This window comes from Lissotriton helveticus, chromosome 9 (assembly GCF_964261635.1).
Source record: "Lissotriton helveticus chromosome 9, aLisHel1.1, whole genome shotgun sequence".
NCBI classification, from domain to species: Eukaryota; Metazoa; Chordata; class Amphibia; order Caudata; family Salamandridae; genus Lissotriton; species Lissotriton helveticus.
Genome location: NC_136070.1, coordinates 150505262 through 150528149, shown reverse-complemented (window position 1 = coordinate 150528149; position 22888 = coordinate 150505262). Strand labels below are relative to the sequence as shown.

Sequence of the window (22888 nt, the reverse complement as noted above, 5' to 3'; positions counted from 1 at the left end):
ACAAAGGGGTTTTCTCCAACTACTTCCTCGTACGAAAAGTGGAGAAAACGCTAAAGCCTATCCTGGATCTAAGGTTCTTAAACAAGTTCATAAAGACACAAAGATTCAAAATGACATCTCTCTGCAAGAAGTAATACACCAGATACAGGAGGGGATTACATGGCAACTATAGACTTAAAAGATGCGTACTTACACATCCCCATCAACAAGACATAAACACCTACTAAGGTTTGTGATCAACAAAACTCACTACCAATTCACAGTACTCTCATTTGGACTCAAATCCGCACCAAGGGTGTTTATAAAACGCCTAGCAGCGGTAGCTGCCCACCTAAGGAGGCAGGGAATACCCTACCTCGACGACTGGCTCGTAAAGGCAAGCTCTTACAACAAATGCAAACAACACATCCAGCAGGTCATACAAACGCTAATCCAACTGGGGTTTTCAGTCCATTTGTGAAAGTCATCAATAGAATCGGAACAGGTGAAGATATTCTTAGGGGCAGAGATCAACACTATACAGGGCAAGGTGTTCCCCAGCACAAAGAGAACTTTGGCAAGTTCTGACAGTGATGACAGTGAGCAAACTAATGGGAACGATGGCGTCATGCATACACCTGGTCCCAAATATTCGACTACACATGAGACCGTTCCAGGAATGTATACAGCAGCAATGGTCACAGGCAACCGGGAGTTAGGAAGATCTAGTGGTTGTCACACATGCAGTGCATAAGGAAATAGCATGGTAGAACAAGGAAAACATATCACAGGGGAAACCATTCACACAGCCAACTCCAACAGTGACCATCACAGCAGACGCCTCCCAACTGGGGTGGGGTGCGCACATGAACAAACTCAAGATGAAGGGGTTATGGTCGCAGCAGGATGCGGTCAAACATCAACTACCTAGAGCTAAAAACAGTGTTCCTAGCCTTAAAAACCTTTCAGAAGGCGCTGTACGGAAACAGGGTGTTGATCCAAACAGACAACACAACCACCATGTTCTACATCAACAAACAAGGAGGAACACAATCAGTAGCACTATCAGGGCTAGCACAGGAAATGGACATGGGCCATTCCACTAAGAATAGACCTACTAACAATACATCTCCCAGTGAAGGACAATGTGGAAGTAGACACTCAGCAGGCAGACGTCAGCATCCCACAAATGGGATATCAACCAACAGGAAATAGAAAAGCTATTCCAGAAGTGGGATACACTGCAAATAGACCTATTTGCAACACACCAAAATGCCAACACTTTGCATCCAGACAACCAGACCATCGGTCCCAAGGGAATGCGCTATGGATAAGTTGGTCAAAGACATTTGTTAACACTTCAAGAGCCCTACCTGCAAATACACAACAATAGGATTGTAATGAGAACAGACCTACACTTCATGCTGAAGGTGGTGCCATGGTTCCACATCAGTCCGACAATTCAAATAGTTTGTTCCAAAAACCAGCCACAAACCCAAAGGGGACTACACACACTGGACGCCCTGAGAGCAGTAATGCACTGTATAGAATGGACAAAGGAGTGCAGAAAGACAAAGCAGTTCTTAGTTTCCTTTGCCAGCAGTTTTTTGGGACGACCAGTTACCAAAAATACCATTGCCCGGTGGATTGCACAAACCATACAACTCTGCCACAAACAAGCAGGGCAACAGTTTCAAGGAGCAGCTCATGCTCACTCAACCAGGAAGAAAAGAGCAACATTTGCGTTTCTAGCAAACCCACCTTTTCAAAACATTTGCCAAACCGCAACATGGTTTTCAGTGCACACGTTCACTAAGCACTACTGCATAGATATTCAAAGAAATAAGGAAGCGCAAGTGGGACAGAAGGTCTTACAACAGATATTCAGTAACCAGAGCTCATCTTCCATCCAGCCCCCACAAGAATGACACAGCTACAAAATCTATGCACAGCATAGTGAATCCAGAAAGATTCACGCTGCAAAACTTAGTTTCTTACCTGTCTGTGTAGGTTTGCAGCTTGAAGACTTCTGGATTCACTAGTGATCCCACTCTCCTCCGCCAGAAAGATGACAGGAGGAAAGGGATTCAAACTGGAGAAAGACTTTAAGAGATAAAAGAAGAGGAAAAGTAACACAAGACCAGAAAAAAACAATCCGAAGATGGCGACCAAAGGTGGGAGCTTCCGGAGGAAGCGCGTCGACTTCACGAAGGACACCAAATGGTGGTATGTCGACGCTCACCTGGGCCACAAAAAAAAGAAAGGGCTAAAAAGACTACAATTCCGGACCCAACCACTAGATGGCCGAATAATGCACAGCATAGTGAATACAGAAAGTCTTCAAGCTGCAAAACTACACTGACCGGTAAGAAACTATACGTTCCTTTTCAGCTGTTTGCAGTATCTTTTGGAGTCGCGGAGTTCTTCTGTATATCAGGAGGCCTTTTTGTTGGATCTTCTGTGTCTGTTGGTTTTGATGGGTGCCAGCGCATCTGGGCAGTTACAGATCCACTGATTATAGTTGGTGATTTACTCGGCCAGGTTGGTGGTGGTGTTGGGTTGGTTAGTTTTGAGTTGCTGCGTAAGTCCATTTCGGGTATTCTGTTCCAGTTCCGTCTGGGTGGGTTGGTGGTAGTGGGAGCTTTGGCTTGTGGCATGGAGTCACTAGTTGACTGGATTGTGCATCGAATACAAATGGAACAAAAAACTGTTATGTGCGAGGCATGTGAGCTGTAGATCACAAGCTTTGCATAGCCTGCCATCTAGTGTTGGGTCAGGATGTTTGCACTTTTTTTTGTTGGAAGAAGTCTTTTCCAGTCACGAGGTAGGTGACTCCTCCTTTCAGTGATAGTGCGCATTGGCATCGGCTCCATTGTTGGATTATTTTTTCCCACCATAGGGTTTGGATGTTAATTACTGCGCTCCAGTTCGGTACCGTTTCCCGGGTTCCATTCTACGCGCAATCCACTACTGTTTCTCGATCGCGTTTCCCATTCTCCACGTATTGTTTCCACTCCAAGATCTTCGATCAGAAATCTCTTGGAGGGCCGTTGGGCATACCCGCGCCAGGCTCGCTAGCAGTCGATGGAACGGACTCCATTCAAGCTTGTCCCGGGTGTTGCGCCAAGTTTCCGCGCACCGACCTGCACGAAGTGTGCACCCATTGTTTATCCCCAGAACATGACGAGAGAGACTGCGATGCATGCTGTTTGTTTCGATCAAAGAAGATGCTCTGTTACCGTCAGGCTCGACGTCACGAAATGCAACACCAAGGCGGCTCCGTACCAGACCTCTTCGGCGAAGATTCCGACCGAGAAGAAGCATGAGTTCAAGGAGCCAAGGCAGACTTCAACATGGAAGAAGAGGAGCAAGTTACACCGGGTCAGTGTACCGGGAGTACAGAAGCCCCCTTGTCCCAACAACACAAGACCAAAAAGGCTCCTGTCCTTACTCTGCTTGTGGGCCAAGATCGGCAAGAGAAAGTTTTGAGCACCCCGCCGCCGAAACACAAAGAGAAGCCTTTCGGCTTGAGTCGGCCCCATGCCGGCGTCAAACCGAAATCCTTGGCGACGAAATCAAAGCATGTTATGGTCCACATTCCATCTTTATCGAAGAGTAAATCTTCAGTATCGAAAAGTTCGGAGCCAAACCTTTCGACGCCGAAGACGGCGAGCAAAGACAAAAAGACTCCACCAACAGAGCCTCGGTCTAATCTTTCACCTTCGGATCCGAAACAGAACACCCAGATGCTGGTCATATCCAAGCCAAATTACCTGAAAAAAGGAAAATTGGCCAACAGGTAGAGAACCATAAGAGAAAAAATGTGGGTACTAACCCTTCACCCCCTCAATTACTCATCACACCCACTAATTCACTACCTCTATCACCTGACCCACAGGATGGAGGGGATGGGATGAGGCTAGGCCACAGGATGTTGACCCATGGGAGGATTGACACTGACCCAAACCCGGATAATGACCCTGTTTTATATCCATCCATACCATCACCACCTGACTACAATATAGGATACAATGAGCTTCTTAACAGGGCTGCTCATTATCACGGGTGGAACTGCATAAGGAGGCTTATGGGGAGGACTTCTTGTTTAATACTTATGGGGATGCTTAAACACACAGGTGAGGTTTTCAAAGATCCTTTAAGGTGCAAGAATCATCATGCCTAAGGTGGAAAATAAAAATAAACCGACCCCTACTTACCCTGCTTACATCAAGGGTCAGCTGCCCTTAGACTCTCTTGTGGTTTCCAATGCTCAACAGAGAGCTAACTCGCAGACCACAGGTGAGGCCCCTCCTCCTGATAAGGAGTCCAAGTTAATTGATGCCTCTGGCAAAAGGGTAGCGTCACAAGCAGCTAATCATTGGCGCATTACTAATGCTCAGGCAGCTAAATATGATAGGGCTCATTATGATGAGTTAGAAAAACTCATGCAATTTCTGCCTAATGAACATAAATCTAAGACAAATGATCTTATTCAGGAGGGCAAACTTATCACCAGTACCTCCATCAAGTGCACCCTAGACGCAGCAGCGCGGATAGTAGACACCAGTGTACTGTTACGCAGGCATGCATGGTTGAGAATTTCAGGTTTCAAACGTGTGGTACAGGCCTCTATTCTCAACCAGCCATTTGACAAAGAGCACCTGTTTGGTCCAGCAGTCGACACCTCGCTGGAAAAGATGAAAAAAGATACTGAGGTCGCAAAGTCCATGGGGGCTTTGCAGTTATTTGCCAATAGGAGTTCCTTTTGTCGCTCCTTTTACAGGGGTGGCTCCAAAAATATTTCTACATAAAATCCCTCCTCCTACAAGGGCAACAACCAATCACCTTCATCAAGATGCTATTTCCGAGGAGGTTTTAGAGGAAACTATGGTAAGGGAAGAGGCAGAGGCAACTCACACGCATTTCCTCAACAAATTACAAGCAGTGACTTTCTTCCGCTACCCCCGATCATTCTACTCCTGTAGGGGGGCGTCTCACAAGTTCTCCCTATCTGGAACACAATCACCTTTGACAAATGGGTTTTTACAAATTATCCAATATGGTTACTACCTGGAACTTACACACACCCCAAACATTCTTCCAAGATCACATGCAATATCACAAGAACATATTACCCTTCTAAAGCAAGAAGTTCTCTCTCTTTTAGAGATGGGAGCTATAGAACCAGTCCCATTAAAATATCAAGGGGCAGGTGTATACTCCCTGTACTTTAATTCTCAAAAAGGACGGCTCTCAGGCACATACTAGACCTCCGTGAACTAAATCTATACATTCAGTCTGACCACTTTCACAACTTTCTGTCTACTCTAGACTTAAAGGATGCCTATTTCCATATTCCAATACACCCTACTCACCACAAGTACCTCAGGTTCGTAGTGGCAGGCCAGCGCCATCAGTTCAAGATGCTCCCATTCAGAGTAACTAGCACACCCAGGGTTTTCACCAAGTGCCTGGCTGTAGTTGCAGCTCATCTACGAAGACCCCACATTCACGTCTTCCCATATTTGGATGACTGACTCATAAAAGCCAGCTTGCAAAAAAGCAGTCTAGGTCACACTCACAAAACAGTGCAGTTGCTCCACGATATTGGATTCACAGTAAATCTGTCAAAATCCCAACTACAGCCTTCCAACACACAGGCATATCTGGGAGCACAATAGATACACAAAAGGCTTTGGCCTACCCCAATCCCGCCAGAATCCGCAACATACAAACCTTACTCTGTCAGTTTCAGCCTCAACCCTCATTGCCAGCTCGAGTGTTCAGGCAGTTATTAGAGATGATGGCATCTTGCATTCTAATAGCCCCTAACGCTAGACTCCAGATGCGTACCCTTCAGGAGTGATTAGCACGTCAGTGGAACCAGGCTCAAGGTCGGTTATCAGATCTGGTATTGGTGGACGGCCACACCCATCGCTCTCTGCAATGGTAGAATACACAAAACCTTTCAAAAGAGCGGCTCTTCATCGACCCAGTTCCACAGATAGTTCTAACAGCAGATGTATCGCTCACTGGTTGAGGAGCTCATCTCCAGACTCCTACAATTCAGGGCATGTGGAGCCTGCAGCAAAAGCAGCTTCACATAAATCATCTAAAGCTGCTAGCGATTTTTCTAGCGCTCAAAGCGTTTTAAGTACATCTAGTACGCAGAGCTGTCCTGATCCGTACAGACATGACAGCAATGTACTACATACAAAAACAGGGGACACGCACACTCTCCAGCTGTCACAACTAGCACAGGCCATCTGTATCGACTTGCAGAACACCTTCCAGAGTAAACAATCGGATTGCAGATCTGCTCAGTCGTCAAAGACAACAGATCCACGAATGGGAACTCCACCCTCCAGTTCTCCTCCCATTCTTCCAAATGTGGGGCTTTCCGGACATAGATCTGTTTGCCACAAACCTAAACACAAAATGCCCAAGCTTCGCATCCAGGCATCCACACCCATTGTCTAAAGGCAATGCACTATGGATGAATTGGTCAGGGATATTTGCCTACGCTTTTCCGCCTTACCACTCATTCCATTGGTGGTTTGGAAGCTCAGATAGGCGTCACTGACACTAATCCTAGTTGCTCCCACATGGGCCCGGCAACCGTGGTTCACAACTCTGTTGGAGCTCTCGGTTGTTCCTCACCAAAAACTACATCTCATTCCCAATCTTCTCACTTTGAGCCATGAAGAGATAAGACATCCAGATCCAGCGTCGATGTCCCAGAATAACATGGCGTCGACAGCAACTCCGAGGCAGAAGATTCCGAAGTCGAGGACATCACTCCAGCACAGCGGGTCGTAAGTAAGCTAGTCGACCCCGACCCTTCCTCGACAGTCAAAAAAGGCTTCGGTCACACCCTCTCCCTCTGGCTCGGGTGCACACCGAGACACGGCTTCTACTGCCCCACCTTCGGGCCTGGCTAAGAAGCTACCTAAGCCTTCCGGCGACTCTGGCTCGAGTCGGCCTACCCACGGTGCTGGCGCACACCTACCGGCACCGAAAAAGACAACATCACCTACCATGCCTGCATCGAAATATACCGCTACTCCCTCGGCACCGAAACCCAGGTCGGAACCCAGCAAACATGCTTCGGATTCAAAAAGACCCTCGGAACCGAAAAAAACCATCGGAGCCGGAAAAAAACCATCGGAGCCGGAAAAAAACCATCGGAGCCGGAAAAAAACCATCGGAGCCGGAAAAAACCATCGGAGCCGAAAAAACCATCGGAGCTGAAAAAACCCTCGGAGCCGAAAAATACTCCTGCTTCTGTTAAAGACATTGCCAAAAAACCAAAAGAAGCTACTTCGGTGCCGAAACCTCCCTCCGCACCAAAAGATCGGCCTCCTGCAGAGGACTTATTTCACCCACACCCTGCACAAAAGGCTCTGGTTAAAGATCCAATCTCTGGTCGATTAACTCGAAGTTAAAAAAAAACGACCACTGGATACACCTGCACCGGCTCCTCATCCAAAAAAGGAGGACATGGCTACCTCTCCTCTAAGAGCGCCTTCCCCTTCTCCACCTATGCCATCACCACCTGTGCCCCTACCACAACATTCCCCTACATCCTCTATCATACCAGATGAAGACAATAGGGATGATAGCTCTGATGATATAGGGGTAACGCAGATGATCCATCTATTCCTCCAGGCTCACCAGACCCGTGGGATGATTATAACATCCCAGACATCCCAAATATCTCTCAAGACGACATATACCCCTCTAGGCCTTCGCCTCCAGAAGACACTATGGCCTTCAATCAATTAGTACACAGAGCTGCGCAGTATCATGGGATGGACATGCAAAGAGACCCTGTAGATGAAGACTTCCTAATGGATACCTTTGATAATGCACAAAGATCCTCATCCATTTTACCCGTGCTTAAAGGAGTGATTAAGCATGCTCCTGAAGTCTTCAAAGACCCTGTTAGAACTCTGGTCATAAACCCACGAATAGAGAAGAAATATAAAGCCGCCCCTTCAGACCCAGCATATATTTAAAGGCCCAGTACCACAAATGCATGCAAAAGAGCAAATTCACAAACATGCACTCTTCAAGAAAGAGGTGAAAACAATCCTTCTGGCCAAGATCTCCTAAACTTTATGGATACTGGATCTGAGACTCTGCATCGCTCTGTATCACTGATCACCTTGTTCTTTGGCACTATACTCCTACTTTATGATGTCACTACTACGCTACTCTTACTACCGACCAATATATGTTAACACTTTGGTGTATTGTCTCACCCTCCCGATGCCCCCACCCAGTGCTTTCTCTATCCTAAGAAATTGGTATAAGCCATCCACACATCCAAGGCTTTACCTAAACCCTTCTGTAGTGGGAGCAATGACTTTTGACGTCTTATATTACTTGTTTACCTGATTGTATTTTGATATGTTTCTGTACATTATTGTTATCCTACTATGTTAGTGATTACTATGCTGCTCCCATTATCTTGTTCATTCCTGTTGCCCCTACCCCTGTATCTGTGAAGCGCTCTGATATCTGTAAGGATCTTGTTCGCGCTATATAAAACTTTGAATAAATAAATAAATATCAGGTGAAGCTCCCCCACCAGATAAAGAGTCTAAGCTCCTTGACACAGCGGGGAAAAGAACTGCATCTCAAGCAGCAAACATGTGGCGTATTGCCAATACACAAGCATTATTGGCAAGATATGAAAGGGCACATTATGACGAATTAGAATCATTAATGCAGCACCTCCCTGATAAGTACAAAGATAGAGCAAATGAACATATTCAAGAAGGGAAAAATATTACAAACACCTCCATTCGTTGTGCACTTGATGCAGCAGACACTGCCTCCAGAGCAGTCAACACCAGTGTTTTGTTGCGTAGACATGCCTGGCTATGCATATCAGGGTTCAATCCTGAAGTCCAAAGTGCTATACTTAACCAACCCTTTGATGAGCAACACTTATTCGGACCCAATGTAGATGTATTCCTTGAAAAGATGAAAAAGGATACAGATACGGCCAAATATATGGAAGCCCTGCAGTCGCAGGCTCCTAGACGTTCATTTCGCTGCTCATCTTACAGAGGCGCCACCAGGGCATACTCTTCTCTTTTTTTTTTTTTTTAAACCTTTATTGACATTTCACAGTTACATTCAAAATCCGGCACACGGCTCGGCAAAGCAAGGGTACAGAGGTAAGACAGCCAAACAATGTAAATCAGGATCAAAGCAACAACACATCTCACAGTATCGATGCGCAACTCAGGATAGCCGAATGAAACATGGTAACAGGAACAAAAAGGTTTCGTTTTCTTATTTTAAAAAGGAAAAAAGGCAGGATCGGATATCATATCAATAAACATTACAAACACTAGGGTGTCATTCGACACAGGATAGTTACGGCAGGCCAGCACAGGCAGGGTAGACATAGCAAAACGTTCCAACAGGATAGTCGATAAACAAAACAGACCCCTGCCCAGACCACACCCGCCCGTCACGTAATGAAACAATAAGACAGAGACCCCCGCATTGAACTAAAGAAACGCACAATGACGTGCTTAGAGTCCGACCCCAAGAGAAAAAAGAAGGAAGAAAAAGGGATAGAAAACAGGAATAACAACATGAAAAAGGCCATGGAACTGAAAAGAGTCAAAAAACAATACCCCACCCCCACCCCCCCACCCTGCACCACTGCGTACGGCCACGGCCCACCCCCCTAGCAGCGTGCCTGTCGCCCAGAGGAAAAACCCGAAATATAGAAAAAGAACAAGAGAAAAGGGAAAAAACAACACCCAACACTGAAAAAGCGGAAAGAGAGAATAATATGATCGAAGACCCCACAGAAGGGGAAAAGAAACTAGGGGGGCCCCTAACGAGGAGCCCGACCCCCCTCCTCCCGGGTCCCACACCCCTGCAATAATATTGTGACGACTAATGAAATACAAAAACCAGAGCAGGGATAAAATCAGTGATATAGCCCACCCTCGCAAGTTAATCAAGCAAAATGCAAATCTTTACATGCCAGGGAAGGAGGAGCCAAGCGTCAAAGTGGAGCCTACAATTTGCCGGTCCGAATAGAGACATGGCGCAAATTACAAGCGAGAAAACAAAGGGAATCAAAACAATAAGCGGACATGCTAACATAAAGAGATGCCATGCAATGGTACTAGAGGGCGCACCGTCAGGGCCACCGCCGCCATTTTGCGACTTCTTTCAAAGCACAGTATATAGGAAAGCCAGGGCGGCCATTTCGTGGGTGCAAAGTTCGAAATCAGGATAAACAAGTAAAAGGATAATGTTGCAAAAGAAATCCACGGAATCTTGGAGCACTCCACGAAGTCTTATGAACAAATGGTAAATAGGCGGTCAGTGAAGAGCGCACAAGTAGCGTCAGCAGCGCAAACATAGTTCCAAGTCGCCAAGAGAAACGGAGCAGAGTCCCAACACCAAGCATAGTCAATAAGGATCCAAGGAAGGGCAGCACGGGCAAAGTCTCACAGCCAAAACACCACGATGGGGCGTCTTTCCGTTCCGACGGCGTCTGGCGTCCCCCACGGCAATCCAGCTCCAGATCCTCCCCGTCAGCACAAGGGGAACGTCCATTCACATCCCAGCCACCATCACGTGTACTTTCCACACATATTGGGGGCGCAACCAATCTACGCACCACTCAGCGGGGGGACCCCAAATCAATGCGTCGCCAAAGCAAGTGTCATGGCCGCCCGCCCCAAGTCCGATGAGAGGGGGAGAGGGAATCGGCAGTCCCAGGCACTACCCATCAGCATCTGTGCCCCACAGCATGAGGATAAACACGGTCGAATCCCCATGATCAAAAAGGGCGCGACGGCGGTGCCGCACCGGGGCCAGCCCCACGCAACGAAAATGTGGAGCAGGCAGCCCCTTGCAGACTAGGTAGTACGCCATCAAAGCAGCCTGCAACGAGAAGGGTTCGTGGAGGCCAATTAGGGAGCGGGGGGGAACGACCAAACCTGCACAGAATGCAGCGTACGCGGTGTCCTCCCGGTGCATGGGCAGTGCCGGAGCCGAGGCTGCAGGGGCGGGCTGACCTGTGCGAATGTGGGGCGGGTCCTCCCGGGTCTCTGCGACCGACGATGTGGATCTCGCTGGCCGCGGCGCCATCACGCCAGGGCCCGGCTGGACGTCAGTCGCGGGCCAGGAACACAAACAGCCATAACTCCGCACCCGAGGCACGGAGCGCGGTCGGAGCCAAACACGTCCACTCTGCACCTCCTCCGACACATGCAAGCTCCAAAGTTGTGCGGGGCAGACTGGAAACCAGGCGGCGGGAGAGGAGAGCCGGCGGAGCCGGGCACTCGTGCGACCATCTTGGCCGCCGGCCCGGCTCCGCCCCCAGGGCATACTCTTCTGACACACCTTCTACCTCGTACAAAGCCCCCACACAATCCACCTATACTAGGGGCTACCAAAGGGGTGGTTACAGAGGTAACAACAATAAGGGCAGAGGTAAAAACAACAACTCCCGCTCTGCCTCTACCCCTTCCCCCGCCCCGTTCCACTCCTGGAAGGGGAAGACACGTACCAGCCTGGGAAAATCACATCAGACAGGTGGGTGCTTCAAATAATTCAGTCAGGTTACTGTCTAGAACTAACATCCACCCCCCCCAAACATACCACCCAGGCAGCGTCCAATGTCACAGGAACATTTGTCACGGCTCAGGCAGGAAGTGATGTCCCTCCTGCACAAAAATGCAATAGAAATAGTCCCAATGCATCAGCAAAACAAAGGAGTAGATTGCCTATATTTTTTAATCCCAAAGGACGGATCTCGAAGACCTATCCTAGACCTCAGACCTCTAAACATTTACATACAGTCCGATCATTTTCATATGGTCACACTCCAACAAGTCCTTCCGCTCCGGTTACTAAACGACTTCCTTGTCACTCTAGATCTCAAGGACGCCTACTTTCACATTCCTATCCACACAGCGCACAGAAAATATCTCAGATTTGTGCTGGACGGGCAGCACTACCAGTTCAAAGTGCTCCCATTCGGAGTCACAACAGCACCAATGGTGTGTACTAAATGCCTAGCAGTGGTAGCAGCACACTTAAGAAGACAGCATATTCACATCTTCCCATACCTAGACGACTGGCTCATAAACGCCAGCTCATACAGCCAGTGTGTACAATACTCACGCTACGATTCAACTGCTCCACAACTTGGGATTCACAGTAAATAACACCAAGTCACATCTGCAACCTTCACACTTACAACAATATCTTGGCGCTACAATAAACACCCAACTAACACTAGCCTATCCCTCTCCAGCCAGGATAACAAGTTTACAAACTCTCCTAACAAGATTCAAACTTCAACACTCGCTTCCAGCTCGAGTGTTCATGCAGCTCACAGGAATGATGGCATCTTGCATATTTATAGTACCTCACGAAAGACTGCAAATGCGTCCACTTCAAGAGTGCCTAGCACGTCAATGGAACCAGGCTCATGGTCAATTAACAGACCTAGTGTTGGTAGACGGTCAGACTCCTCGCTCTCTGCAGTGGTGGAACACCAAAAACCTTTCAAAGGGCCGACCGTTTCTAGAGCCAGTTCCTCAAATAATCATGACCGTGGACGCATCGCTGTCCGGCTGGGGAGCTCACCTACTGCATCACACCATGCAAGGCATGTGGACACTGCAACAAAAGTTACTCCACATCAACCACTTGGAGTTACTAGCTGTTTTTCTAGCCCTAAAAGCATTCCAAAAACAAGTATCAGGCAAAGCTGTCTTAGTCCGCACAGACAATATGATAGCCATGTACTACATAAACAAACAAGGGGGAACACACTCTCTGCAGCTCTCTCAGCTAGTACAGCAGATATGGAGATGGGCTGTACCACTAAACATCTTCCTCTTAGCCCAACACGTTCCAGGAGTACAAAACACCATGGCAGATCTGCTAAGTAGACAGACACAGATCCACGAGTGGGAACTTCATCCGCAAGTTCTTCAACCGTTCTTTCAAATGTGGGGCCAACCTCAGATAGACCTCTTCGCCACACACGAAAACGCAAAATGCCCAAACTTCGCTGCCGGATATCCACACCCGCTGTCCAAAGGCAATGGATATGGATGAACTGGTCAGGACAATTTGCGTACGCTTTTCCTCCTCTCCCACTACTTCCGTTAGTGGTACGCAAGCTACAGCAACATTCCCTAACACTCATTCCAATTGCTCCAACTTGGGCCAGACAACCGTGGTACACCACGCTGCTGCAACTATCTGTGGTACCACACCAGAAACTAAGCCTATCTTCACGCCTATTAACCTGGACCCAGCTCAGCTCAACCTAGCGATCTGGCTCCTGAAGTCAGAGTTTGGTTACCTCAACCTTCCTCCAAAATGCATGAACGTTATTAAAGAAGCTAGACGTCCCACTACTAGAGCATGTTATGCTGCTAAATGGAAACTGGAAACGGTTTGTGATATACTGTCAAAACAACCACATAAATCCTTTAGATGTGTCTTTTCAACACATCATATGATACCTATTACACCTTCAAAAGTGTAATTTAGCCTACACGTCTATCAGACTACACCTTGCTGCCATTGCAGCATATTTACAAAATAGACAACATCTATCTCTTTTTAGAGTACCTGCTATAAAAGCTTTCACGGAAGGACTCAAAAGAATAATCCCTCCCAGAACCCCACCTTCACCAGTGTGGAACTTAAACATTGTTCTCACACGGTTAATGGGACCTCCCTTTGAACCGTTACATAAATGTGAATTGCAATTCCTAACTTGGAAAGTAGCTTTCCTAGTAGCTATTACTTCTCTCAGAAGAGTTAGTGAACTACAAGCATTTACCATCCAAGAACCCTTTCTGCAAATGCATCATAACAAAGTGGTTCTACGTACTAATCCTAAATTCCTTCCAAAAGTCAATTCACCATTCCATCTAAATCAATCTGTTGAGCTGCCTGTATTTTTCTCGCAGCCACAAACAGTCACAGAAAGAGCTCTACACCCCTTAGATATCAAAAGAGCATTACTATACTACATCGAAAGGACACAAACTTTTCGTAAAACGAAACAACTTTTTGTGTCTTTTTCACCACCACATAAAGGCAACCCCATATCAAAATCGGGGATAGCTAGGTGGATTGTTAAATGCATACAAATATGTTACCAGAAAACCAAACGTACGTTAACAATTCCTCCAAAAGCCCATTCTACAAGGAAAATAGGGGCTTCAATGGCATCCTTAGGGAACATTCCCCTAGATGATATATGCAAAGCAGCTACATGGTCTACACCGCACACATTCACAAAACACTATTGTGTAGGTGTGCAAACTAAAAAACAAGCCACTCTGGGCCAGGCTGTACTAAAAACTCTGTTTCAAACAACTGCAACAGATACGGGTTGTCGCCGGTAAAGGTGGGTACTGCTATACAATCTATGCACAGTGTGTAATCTGCAGCTCCTATGCCTCGAACGGAAAATACTACTTACCAGTATACATCTGTTCTTGGCATGTAGAGCTGCAGAGTTACACACGCCCACCCGCCTCCCCGGCTGCCTTTATCTGTTCCAGTATTATCTTAGATACAAATCACATGGACATCACTACTTCTTGTACAGCTCCATCACTTCCCTAATGGCGCAAAACAATCTGGGGATGGAGCCGATGTCCATGCGCAGTATGATCCGAAGGAGGAATCACCTGTAATGTGACTTCCAAAGACTTTTCTACAACAAAAACAAACTGCAAACATCCGGGTCCAACACTACGTGGCCATCTATGCACAGTGTGTAACTCTGCAGCTCTACATGCCAAGAACAGATGCATACTGGTAAGTAGCATTTTCCTTCTAAACAAAATATTTTACTCAGATAATTCCTTGCTGCTTTATGCATCAGTTTTATTGCATTACTGTTTTTCTATTTAGTATGGCTTTGACGTGCATATGATTGAAATTTTATAGAAAATGTATATTATAGTTTTGCAAGATATTCATCTGTATTCCTGTATTGCAGATCTGAGGAGCCAGACGAAAAGAAAGCACTCTTGGATGATACAACCATGTTATCTACGCAGATGAGTGGTGACTTGCAGACCAGTCAGAATGCATATAACTATAATGCTTGGTATCAGGTAATGTTAAACTTTTCTGCTCTGCTAAATAAAAAGAAAAAACCTCAAACGTGTATGTAAGGGCCTAAGGATTTCCACATTGTAAAACTGACGATTGCAACATGTGGATGATAACATTCTGTGCACTCTCCTGGAAATCTAGTGTTTGGTATGCAACATTAAAGTTATCCTGCAATCTGAAGTTTTTGTTTTCATGCCTGGGGTTTGAGTAGTGTTCACATTCTTTGAAATCCACAACCAACAATGCACAGACACTTGTACTCCTCTTTAGAGTTTTGTTTCGTCATTGGGTTCAGGCCTGTTTGATAGAGCTTTACAAAATAGATGTGGATTTGCACCCAGGACTGGAAATGTGATTATACAATCATTAAACAGTGTAGGACTCCGGAATAATAGGGTTACTTTCATGCTCAGTGACTTAACGGTTTGGATCCGGTCAAATGAGGATGGGAGGTGTATATCTAACATTATTTTTTTAAATGTTGTTCCTTGATCGGCATAGGATCTGTAATATTTTCCTACCATGAGATTTTCATGTGAGTGCCTGCCTTGCTCATGGGAAAAGACACGCGATGATAGATGGAATGCAGAGCATATCAAACATTCACACCCAGTCAAGATATCTGGATTAAATCCATCGTTCTTTTGCTCACCATGCCACCCCTGTTTAGACCCAGCCATATGCAAGTCAATCTTGACTCTGTTCCTCATCGGAACAGTCCAGCCTGAACTGCCAAGCCTGGTCCTCCCTTGACTGAAAACCAGCATCCTGGGACCAGTTTTGGGGCATCACCCCTCAACAGCCAGGCGATCTTGAATTCAGTGGCACAATGAGCCCGGGACACCCATCTGGGCATATCCGGTGCACTTAGGGCTAGAAAGCAAAAGACACACAGATGATAGACGGAATGCAAAGCATATCAAACATTTACCCCCAGTCAAGAGATCTGGGTTAAATCCAAGACTGATTTGCATAGGGCTGGGTCTAAACTGAAATGGCATTGGGAGCTAAAAAATGATGGATTTAGGCGCATATCTATGTATGACATTGTTCAGCATTCTGTCAACCAATAGTTCTTTTTGCAATTGTCACCCTGAGTAGAACAGGCATTCATAGACGTGGGTCACGTGCTCTCCATGCCTCTGGAGTCAAGCTAATCTGGCTGATGAGGTGTGATAACCCGAAACAGGTCATATGATGCTTGATTCCAGTCCAGGGAGGACCTGGACTGGCTGTTCTGGCTGGACGGTTCTCTTGTGGGAACAGGGCCAAGACTGATTTGCCCCCACGGTAGGTCTAAACTGAAATGGTATGGGGAGCAAAAAATACAATGGATTTAGGCTGTACTGGGGTGAATGTATGACATTGTTCAGCATTCAGTCCATCAGTTGTTCTTTTTGCCCTTGCTTTTGGAGCATTTTGGTGCAGCAAGACCGTTAAGCAAAGGAAGGATATACTCTGGGCACATTTCATCACAATGGAACACCGTCCTCCCTTACAACTCACTGAATTCTCACATAAGCTTCCACAGGGTGCATTTGAAGTAGACTTCAGAGAAGGCACTAAAATGGGTGGTGTTTGGAAAGACTATCAACCTTTCCCTTAGTTGCTGATCTGGGACCCCATCTACATCTGAATCGTAGTCCAATATCCAGAGATCAACAGCCTCCTTGTACACCAAGGACTTATATAGTGCCCAGCCAAGACTTGCCTTCGAGACAAAAGATGACAGGGACACCAACATTTTCATCCACCACTTAAAAAGAACCATAGTGAATTGAAAGACCTGAAGCAGATCACCTTCAGGAGTATAAACAATCTAAGAGGAAAATGAGCTTTAAAAGTTAAAACATTCTCTAAAGAGGATCAACATCAATATCCAAGCAGACCTTCAACAGAGGATGGAGCTATACACATCAGGGCTCGACAAATCCACTCGCCCGCTCGCATTTGCGAGGGAGAATGGATGAGGACGAGCTATTTTTAGGTCCTTCTCGCCCTTTCTGGCGAGTAGGAAATCAAACTAACTTTTGTCTTCTGTCTTTAAAAACAGAGCAAAAGTGACAAGATAACACGATTTAAAGGCATTTTTATTGCTCACAAAGGAAATGAGCAATAAACATGCCTTTAAATCTTGTTATCTTGTCACTTTTGCTCCGTTTTCAGAGACGGAGGTCAAGTGGGTTGGAGTCAGGTCGAGGGGATTTTCCATGGTACTAGACCTGCAGGACTAGTACCATTTTTCGGATTTGTCGAGCCCTGCACATATGCCGACCTCATGCTGATGATCGAATTTTAAATCCAGAGAAGTCCTTGCCTCAAAAAGAGTACCTCTTTTTCAGCATAATCAGTGTCAGTCTTGAAAGCAAAACATTTAGAATTTCAACCAAAAAACTTGTTTTGACCATTGCTCAGTGCATACCTTAATTTAGCTTCCCTGCTCACTTATAATATCCTGCAATGTAGCTAGACATTACAGGAGTATATCTGCTCATGCAGATATGTCTTCAAATGTGCTATAATACACCCTGCATTAGGGCTCCAAAGTCCTCTGTAGGGGTGCCTTACATCTGACCCATGCAGTGGCTTTGGCATGTACATAGGAGTGTCCAGTCATGTTTTCAAACATGGTTTGCACGGTCAAGCAGTCTGCAGTGGCAGTCTGTGTGAAGTTGGTGTGTGGGTCTCTTAGGGTGGGATAAGATACGCTGCAGCCCTTAGGTACCCTTTTTAGTACCCTTGCCACCATTGGGTACCATTTACTAGGTGCTTTCAGGGGTGCTAAAGTCCTTGGCCAGTTGTAGAACAATCAGACATGACCTTGTTTTAAGGAAGGTGCACTGGCACCGAGGTGTGGTTAGCAGGCCTCAGTGCACCTCGAGTCTAAAATCAGCATCCAGCAGCAAAAATTGTGTCCAAGTGGGGGGACAACTGAAACAAAAGCTGTTTCCTCCAACCTAGTTTTGGAGCTAGTGTCATTTATCGCTCCTATTAACCCCTTCCGCGCTCATGACGAGCTGAGCTCGTCATGAGTGACGACGCTCGTACGCTCATGACGAGCTGAGCTCGTCATGTAACGCGTTTTTTAAAAAAACGCAGCGCACAGCGGGAAAACCGCTAGCGCGCATGCGGTTAAGGAAACTTAGATACACGAGTCAACGGTCTTGATGTTGCCATTGCTAGCTATTCCTTCTTTAACCCCTTTCATGCTCGTAACGGAACCATTCCGTCACGAGCCACGGTGGTGCTGTGCTGGTGACGGAATGGTTCCGTCACGGCCCGGCCGCCGGGCTGGCGTGGCGCTGATTACGCGCCTGCGCTGAGCGTTCTATTAGGTGGGCGGGGCCGTGACGGAACCATTCCGTCACAAGCTCAGCACCACCACGGCTCGTGACGGAGCAGTCCGTCACGAGCATGGCGACGCCGCGCGGCAACCCCTCCCCCCTAGCGCCACGGCGGAATTACTGCCGCGGCCAAGGGGTTAAAGGTTGACGTATTGATTGCACGCACAGGATAGATAGGGAACCTTAAAATTATTTCTAGGAAATATTGTATTGTTTTGTTTGGAACTGGTGGGATTGCAGGAAAACTTCTTTTATATTTAAAGCATCATTCCATCTTTCACTCTCTGCCACCAACTTCATCTCGCATATCTAAAGCACTGTGCCTCATTTGCAATGAAGACTGCTAATTTTATGATCCTTGGGTCTTTGAATTGATGTTCCTACTCCTCATAATGTTGCTCTGTACTTGAATGATTACAATACTCTGTGATGCTAAGACTATTCAGACTGATGGTCAGGTTTATTATTTTACGATTTGTGGTGAGAGTTCCCTCAAATCCTGACCAACAACTTTGGGCCAACTATTTTGATGTTCCATGTTCATTCTCCTTTTTAGATCTCGCCAAGACAGGGCAGCAGCACTTGCATTATCTCTTCAAGACATGCTGTATTAAAAAAAGGATGGAATTAGGCCCAGATCTCTGTACTAGGTTGAATGTATGACATTGTTCTGCATTCTGTCCATTAATTGTTCTTTTTGCATTTGTCACCCCGAGTGGGACGGGTATGCCCAGACATGGGTCCCGTGCTCTCCATGTTACTTGACTCAAGCTATCCTGGCTGATGAGGGGTGAAACCTCCGAAACCGGTCCTGGGATGCTTGTTTCCTGTCCAGGGAGGCCCTGGCCTGGCTGTTTGTGCTGGTCTGTTCCCATTGGGGGCAGGGTCAAGGCTGATTTACATATGGCTGGGTTCAAATTGGAATGGCAAGGGGAGCAAAAAAACAATGGATTTCGGGCCAGATCTCTGTACTGGGTTGAATGTATAACATTGATCTGCATTCTGTCCATCAATTGTTCTTTTTGTATTCAGGATATAGGCATGAAGCTCCACCCACTTTCCGCTCATCTTTTTAATTGGCCCAGTAGGCTTAGTAGGCCCTCCTTAGTACCGCCTTTTCTGTTCTTGTAACCTACCAAGAGGACACCCCCTGTTACATGTGTTACTCATTGGGTTTCAATACAGCTTCTGAGCACTATGTTCTTAAATGTTTATCGGACACACTACTCCCGTTTTTTTTTTTTTATCTCCCCAGTGTGGCACGCCTCGACAATGGGGGCCGCTGCACCCAGAGGAACTCCAACACACATCTTTCTGGCCCCCATGGCACCATGTCACGCATTGATTATGTACTCAAACACACCATCTTCACACTGTTAAAGAAATACGACACTTGGCCAGGGGAATCTCGGATCACTCCCACCGTTCTGTGTAGACTGGAGATAGGGGAACCCACGGTTGGCCGTGTGGCGCCGCTTAACTTGTGGTATATCACAACCCCCCATCAGGGATACGGTCTTGACTGAAACTGACCTGTATTCCCCAGAAAACCTGGGCTCAGTCAGTTCCTCCGTCTCACTCTGGGATGCTTATAAGACGGTTGTTCAAGGGGTGTTTTGGGAACAAATCGCAGGGCAACGTAGGGAGAAGGCGGCCACCATGGCGCATTTAGAGAAAGAGATCCTAGAATTGGCGTGTGCAGTTAGATCGCAAGACTCGGAGAAAGTGCGCCAACAGCTTCGAATTAAGACCAAGAAACTCTTCGACCTCGGAGGCGGCTAAGGCGCAATATCGGGCTACCCTTAGTAGGATTTACGATGTAGCAGATAAGGCAGGCAAGTTTTTGGCCTGGCTTGACCGCAGAGAGGGAGCTCTGCGCGTTGTTGCTGAAATAGCCACTGATTCCCACTCCAGACTCACAGCCCCGCAGGACATCGCAGATGTATTTGGTAGATACTCCTGTACTCGTACGACCTATTCAGAAGAAGAGGCTTCTTCCCTCTTGTGTGATATTCGGATGCCAGTGGTAACAGAGGAGGAAAGTCTCGACTTGGACCGTGATATTACGGTAACAGAAGTAGAGAGGGCCATCCATTATCTTCGACTGGGAGGGCGGGGGGGTCATTCGTCGGGCCCTAACGGGATCCGCGTGGAATTATTTAAGCTAACAGCAGGCTTGACCGCCCTTTTTATCACTGCCATGTATAAAGAGAGCAAGAAGGTGGGAATTCTGCCCGAAGATCAAAGAATGGCAAATATTGCTGTTATTCAGAAGGCGGGAAAATCTGCCGACCTGTGTTCTTCTTAGAGGCCTAGCTCACTTCTTAACTGCGAGGCTAAGATCCTTGCCAAAGTCCTTGTCACTCGTCTGTTACAGGTTCTCCAACTTGATACACCCGGACCAGTCCGGGTTTATGCCGGCAAGAAACATGTCTCTTAACCTCCGCCGACTGCACGCAGTGCTCTGCAAGGCAGAAACGATCAGTGAAGACGCCGTGGTGATATCAATGGACGCCGCTTCGGCCTTTGACACCATTGAATGGCCCTGCATGTTTGCGGTGCTTCACAAGCTAGGATTCGGTCCGGAATTTACTAAGTGGGTGCGACTATTATATTGCCAGCCGTTGGCACAGGTGATAGTAAATAATCGGAAATCCCCCGTCTTCTCTCTGGGTAGAGGCACCAGGCAGGGTTGCCCCTTATCACCGCTTCTTTTTGCCTTGGCCTTAGAACCCCTTGCATCTGCCAAGACCCCGTCATTCGGGGCCTCAAACGGGCACATGGTTGGGAAGACCGCATATCATTGTACGCAGATGATATCCTGCTCGATCTTGCTTCCCCGGCGAAATCTCTTAATGTGGTAATGGACATGTTTCACATTTTTGGTAGTGTGGTCGAGCAGTAAGGCTGTATTAGAGGGTAGTGTTAAGCATTTGTTGTAAACCCTCAATCGGCAAATTATATCACTCCCTCAAAGACTGAACTTCAGACCAATTGGTATTTTATGAAAATATTCTTTTAGTTATTTTATTTTATAGTACCAAGCAAGCCTGGCACAGGTAAGCAATAAATACTTTAAAGTAGTAATGCAGTTTGTAAACGGTTTGAATTGCAATTGTATATGCACTTTGATTTGATTACAGTAGAGCTACTATTTTTTTTTTTTGTAAGCATAGTTTTTATTGGCATTCTTCATTAAAGGGAACTTCCTGTTTCACATTACAGCTATACTAGTCAGTCCCATAACACAACACCATTAGTAATATTCATGCTTTTATGCAATAAACTCTTAATACCCACCCCCCAACGGCCCTCCCCACCCCTGTCAGTGCGCCCCGTTGAACTCACGCAAATGCAATAACCATGAGCACCCTCCTTCGAACTATGTGCTCCATCTTATCCACTAGTATTAGGGGGACAACGTCCGCGGACGCCCGCCCGTTCTGTGCTAAGAACCAATCCGCTACGAAAGCGGGCTACCCATCCAGCCCCCCGCTCTATCGTACATCCTCCTCCTCCTCTTCTTCACTCGAACCATCCACCGGTCGCTGCAGCTCTGTCACCAACGCCTCCCATGCCCTAGCCACCTCCATCGCCTTGTCGTTATCTAGTCGCCTGGCCTGTTGCAGCCTGAGAGAGCTCTCAGCACGCGCCCAGCGCAGGAAGCCCGCCTTCCATCGCGCATAACTAGGGCCACGGCGCGATTTCCAATGCAAGGTGAGTTCTCGTTTGGCCAGAATTAAGCCCAAAACACAAAACTTACTAGTGACTTTCGTCCGGGGGGTGTGTGGAAACTATCCGCCGATCTGTGACAGCGTTCAAACAAGCTACCACCGCGGACCAAAAATCCGCCAGCATTACGCATGACCAGAACATGTGGGTGAAGTCAGCCCCGTCCGTACCGCATCTTGGGCAGAGGGACGTGGCGCCCTCAAAATATTGTCAAATCTTGACCGGTGTCAGATACGCTCTGAGAAGCGTGAAAAACAGGACCAATTGGAACCTGGCGTTCCGCGTGCCCTTCCAGGCGCGCCGAACCAATTGAGGCCACGTCGTCTCAGGGATGGGCCTCTCAAGAAGAGCTACTAGTTATGCAATGCTTTTGATATATTGTACATATACTTTGTATTGGCTTTTTAGTTGAAGGTCAAGTTGCTTACTATACAGATTACTTTTCTTACACAGTGCAATATACCTGGATACTGCACTGGAACATTTCCTGTAAACAGGTAAGCAAAAGCGTTTGTTATTTAGTTGCAATTTTAAAGGGTTTCTTAGATATTTTTTTTCACTCCACACTTAAAAACATTTGACAGAAAAACAGTCAATGTTATCCTATGGAGGAAAATGGGGTTATCGGTTCAAAGGTATTCGGTTATGGTCTGTTTGCAGGCTACAAGATAAACTGGTCCAAGTCGGCG

The 22888-nt window shown here is 46.8% G+C and overlaps 1 protein-coding gene across 1 annotated transcript in view; it reads left to right on the top strand.

Moving 5' to 3' along the window:
* The window catches only part of PRPF39 (pre-mRNA processing factor 39), a 464264-nt gene that overhangs the window by 383269 nt on the left and 58107 nt on the right, over positions 1–22888 (top strand). Inside the window, exon 14 of the mRNA XM_078659680.1 lies at positions 15005–15122. Coding sequence (XP_078515806.1) covers positions 15005–15122 — 118 coding nt within the window. The remainder of the gene's footprint in view (positions 1–15004; positions 15123–22888) is intronic.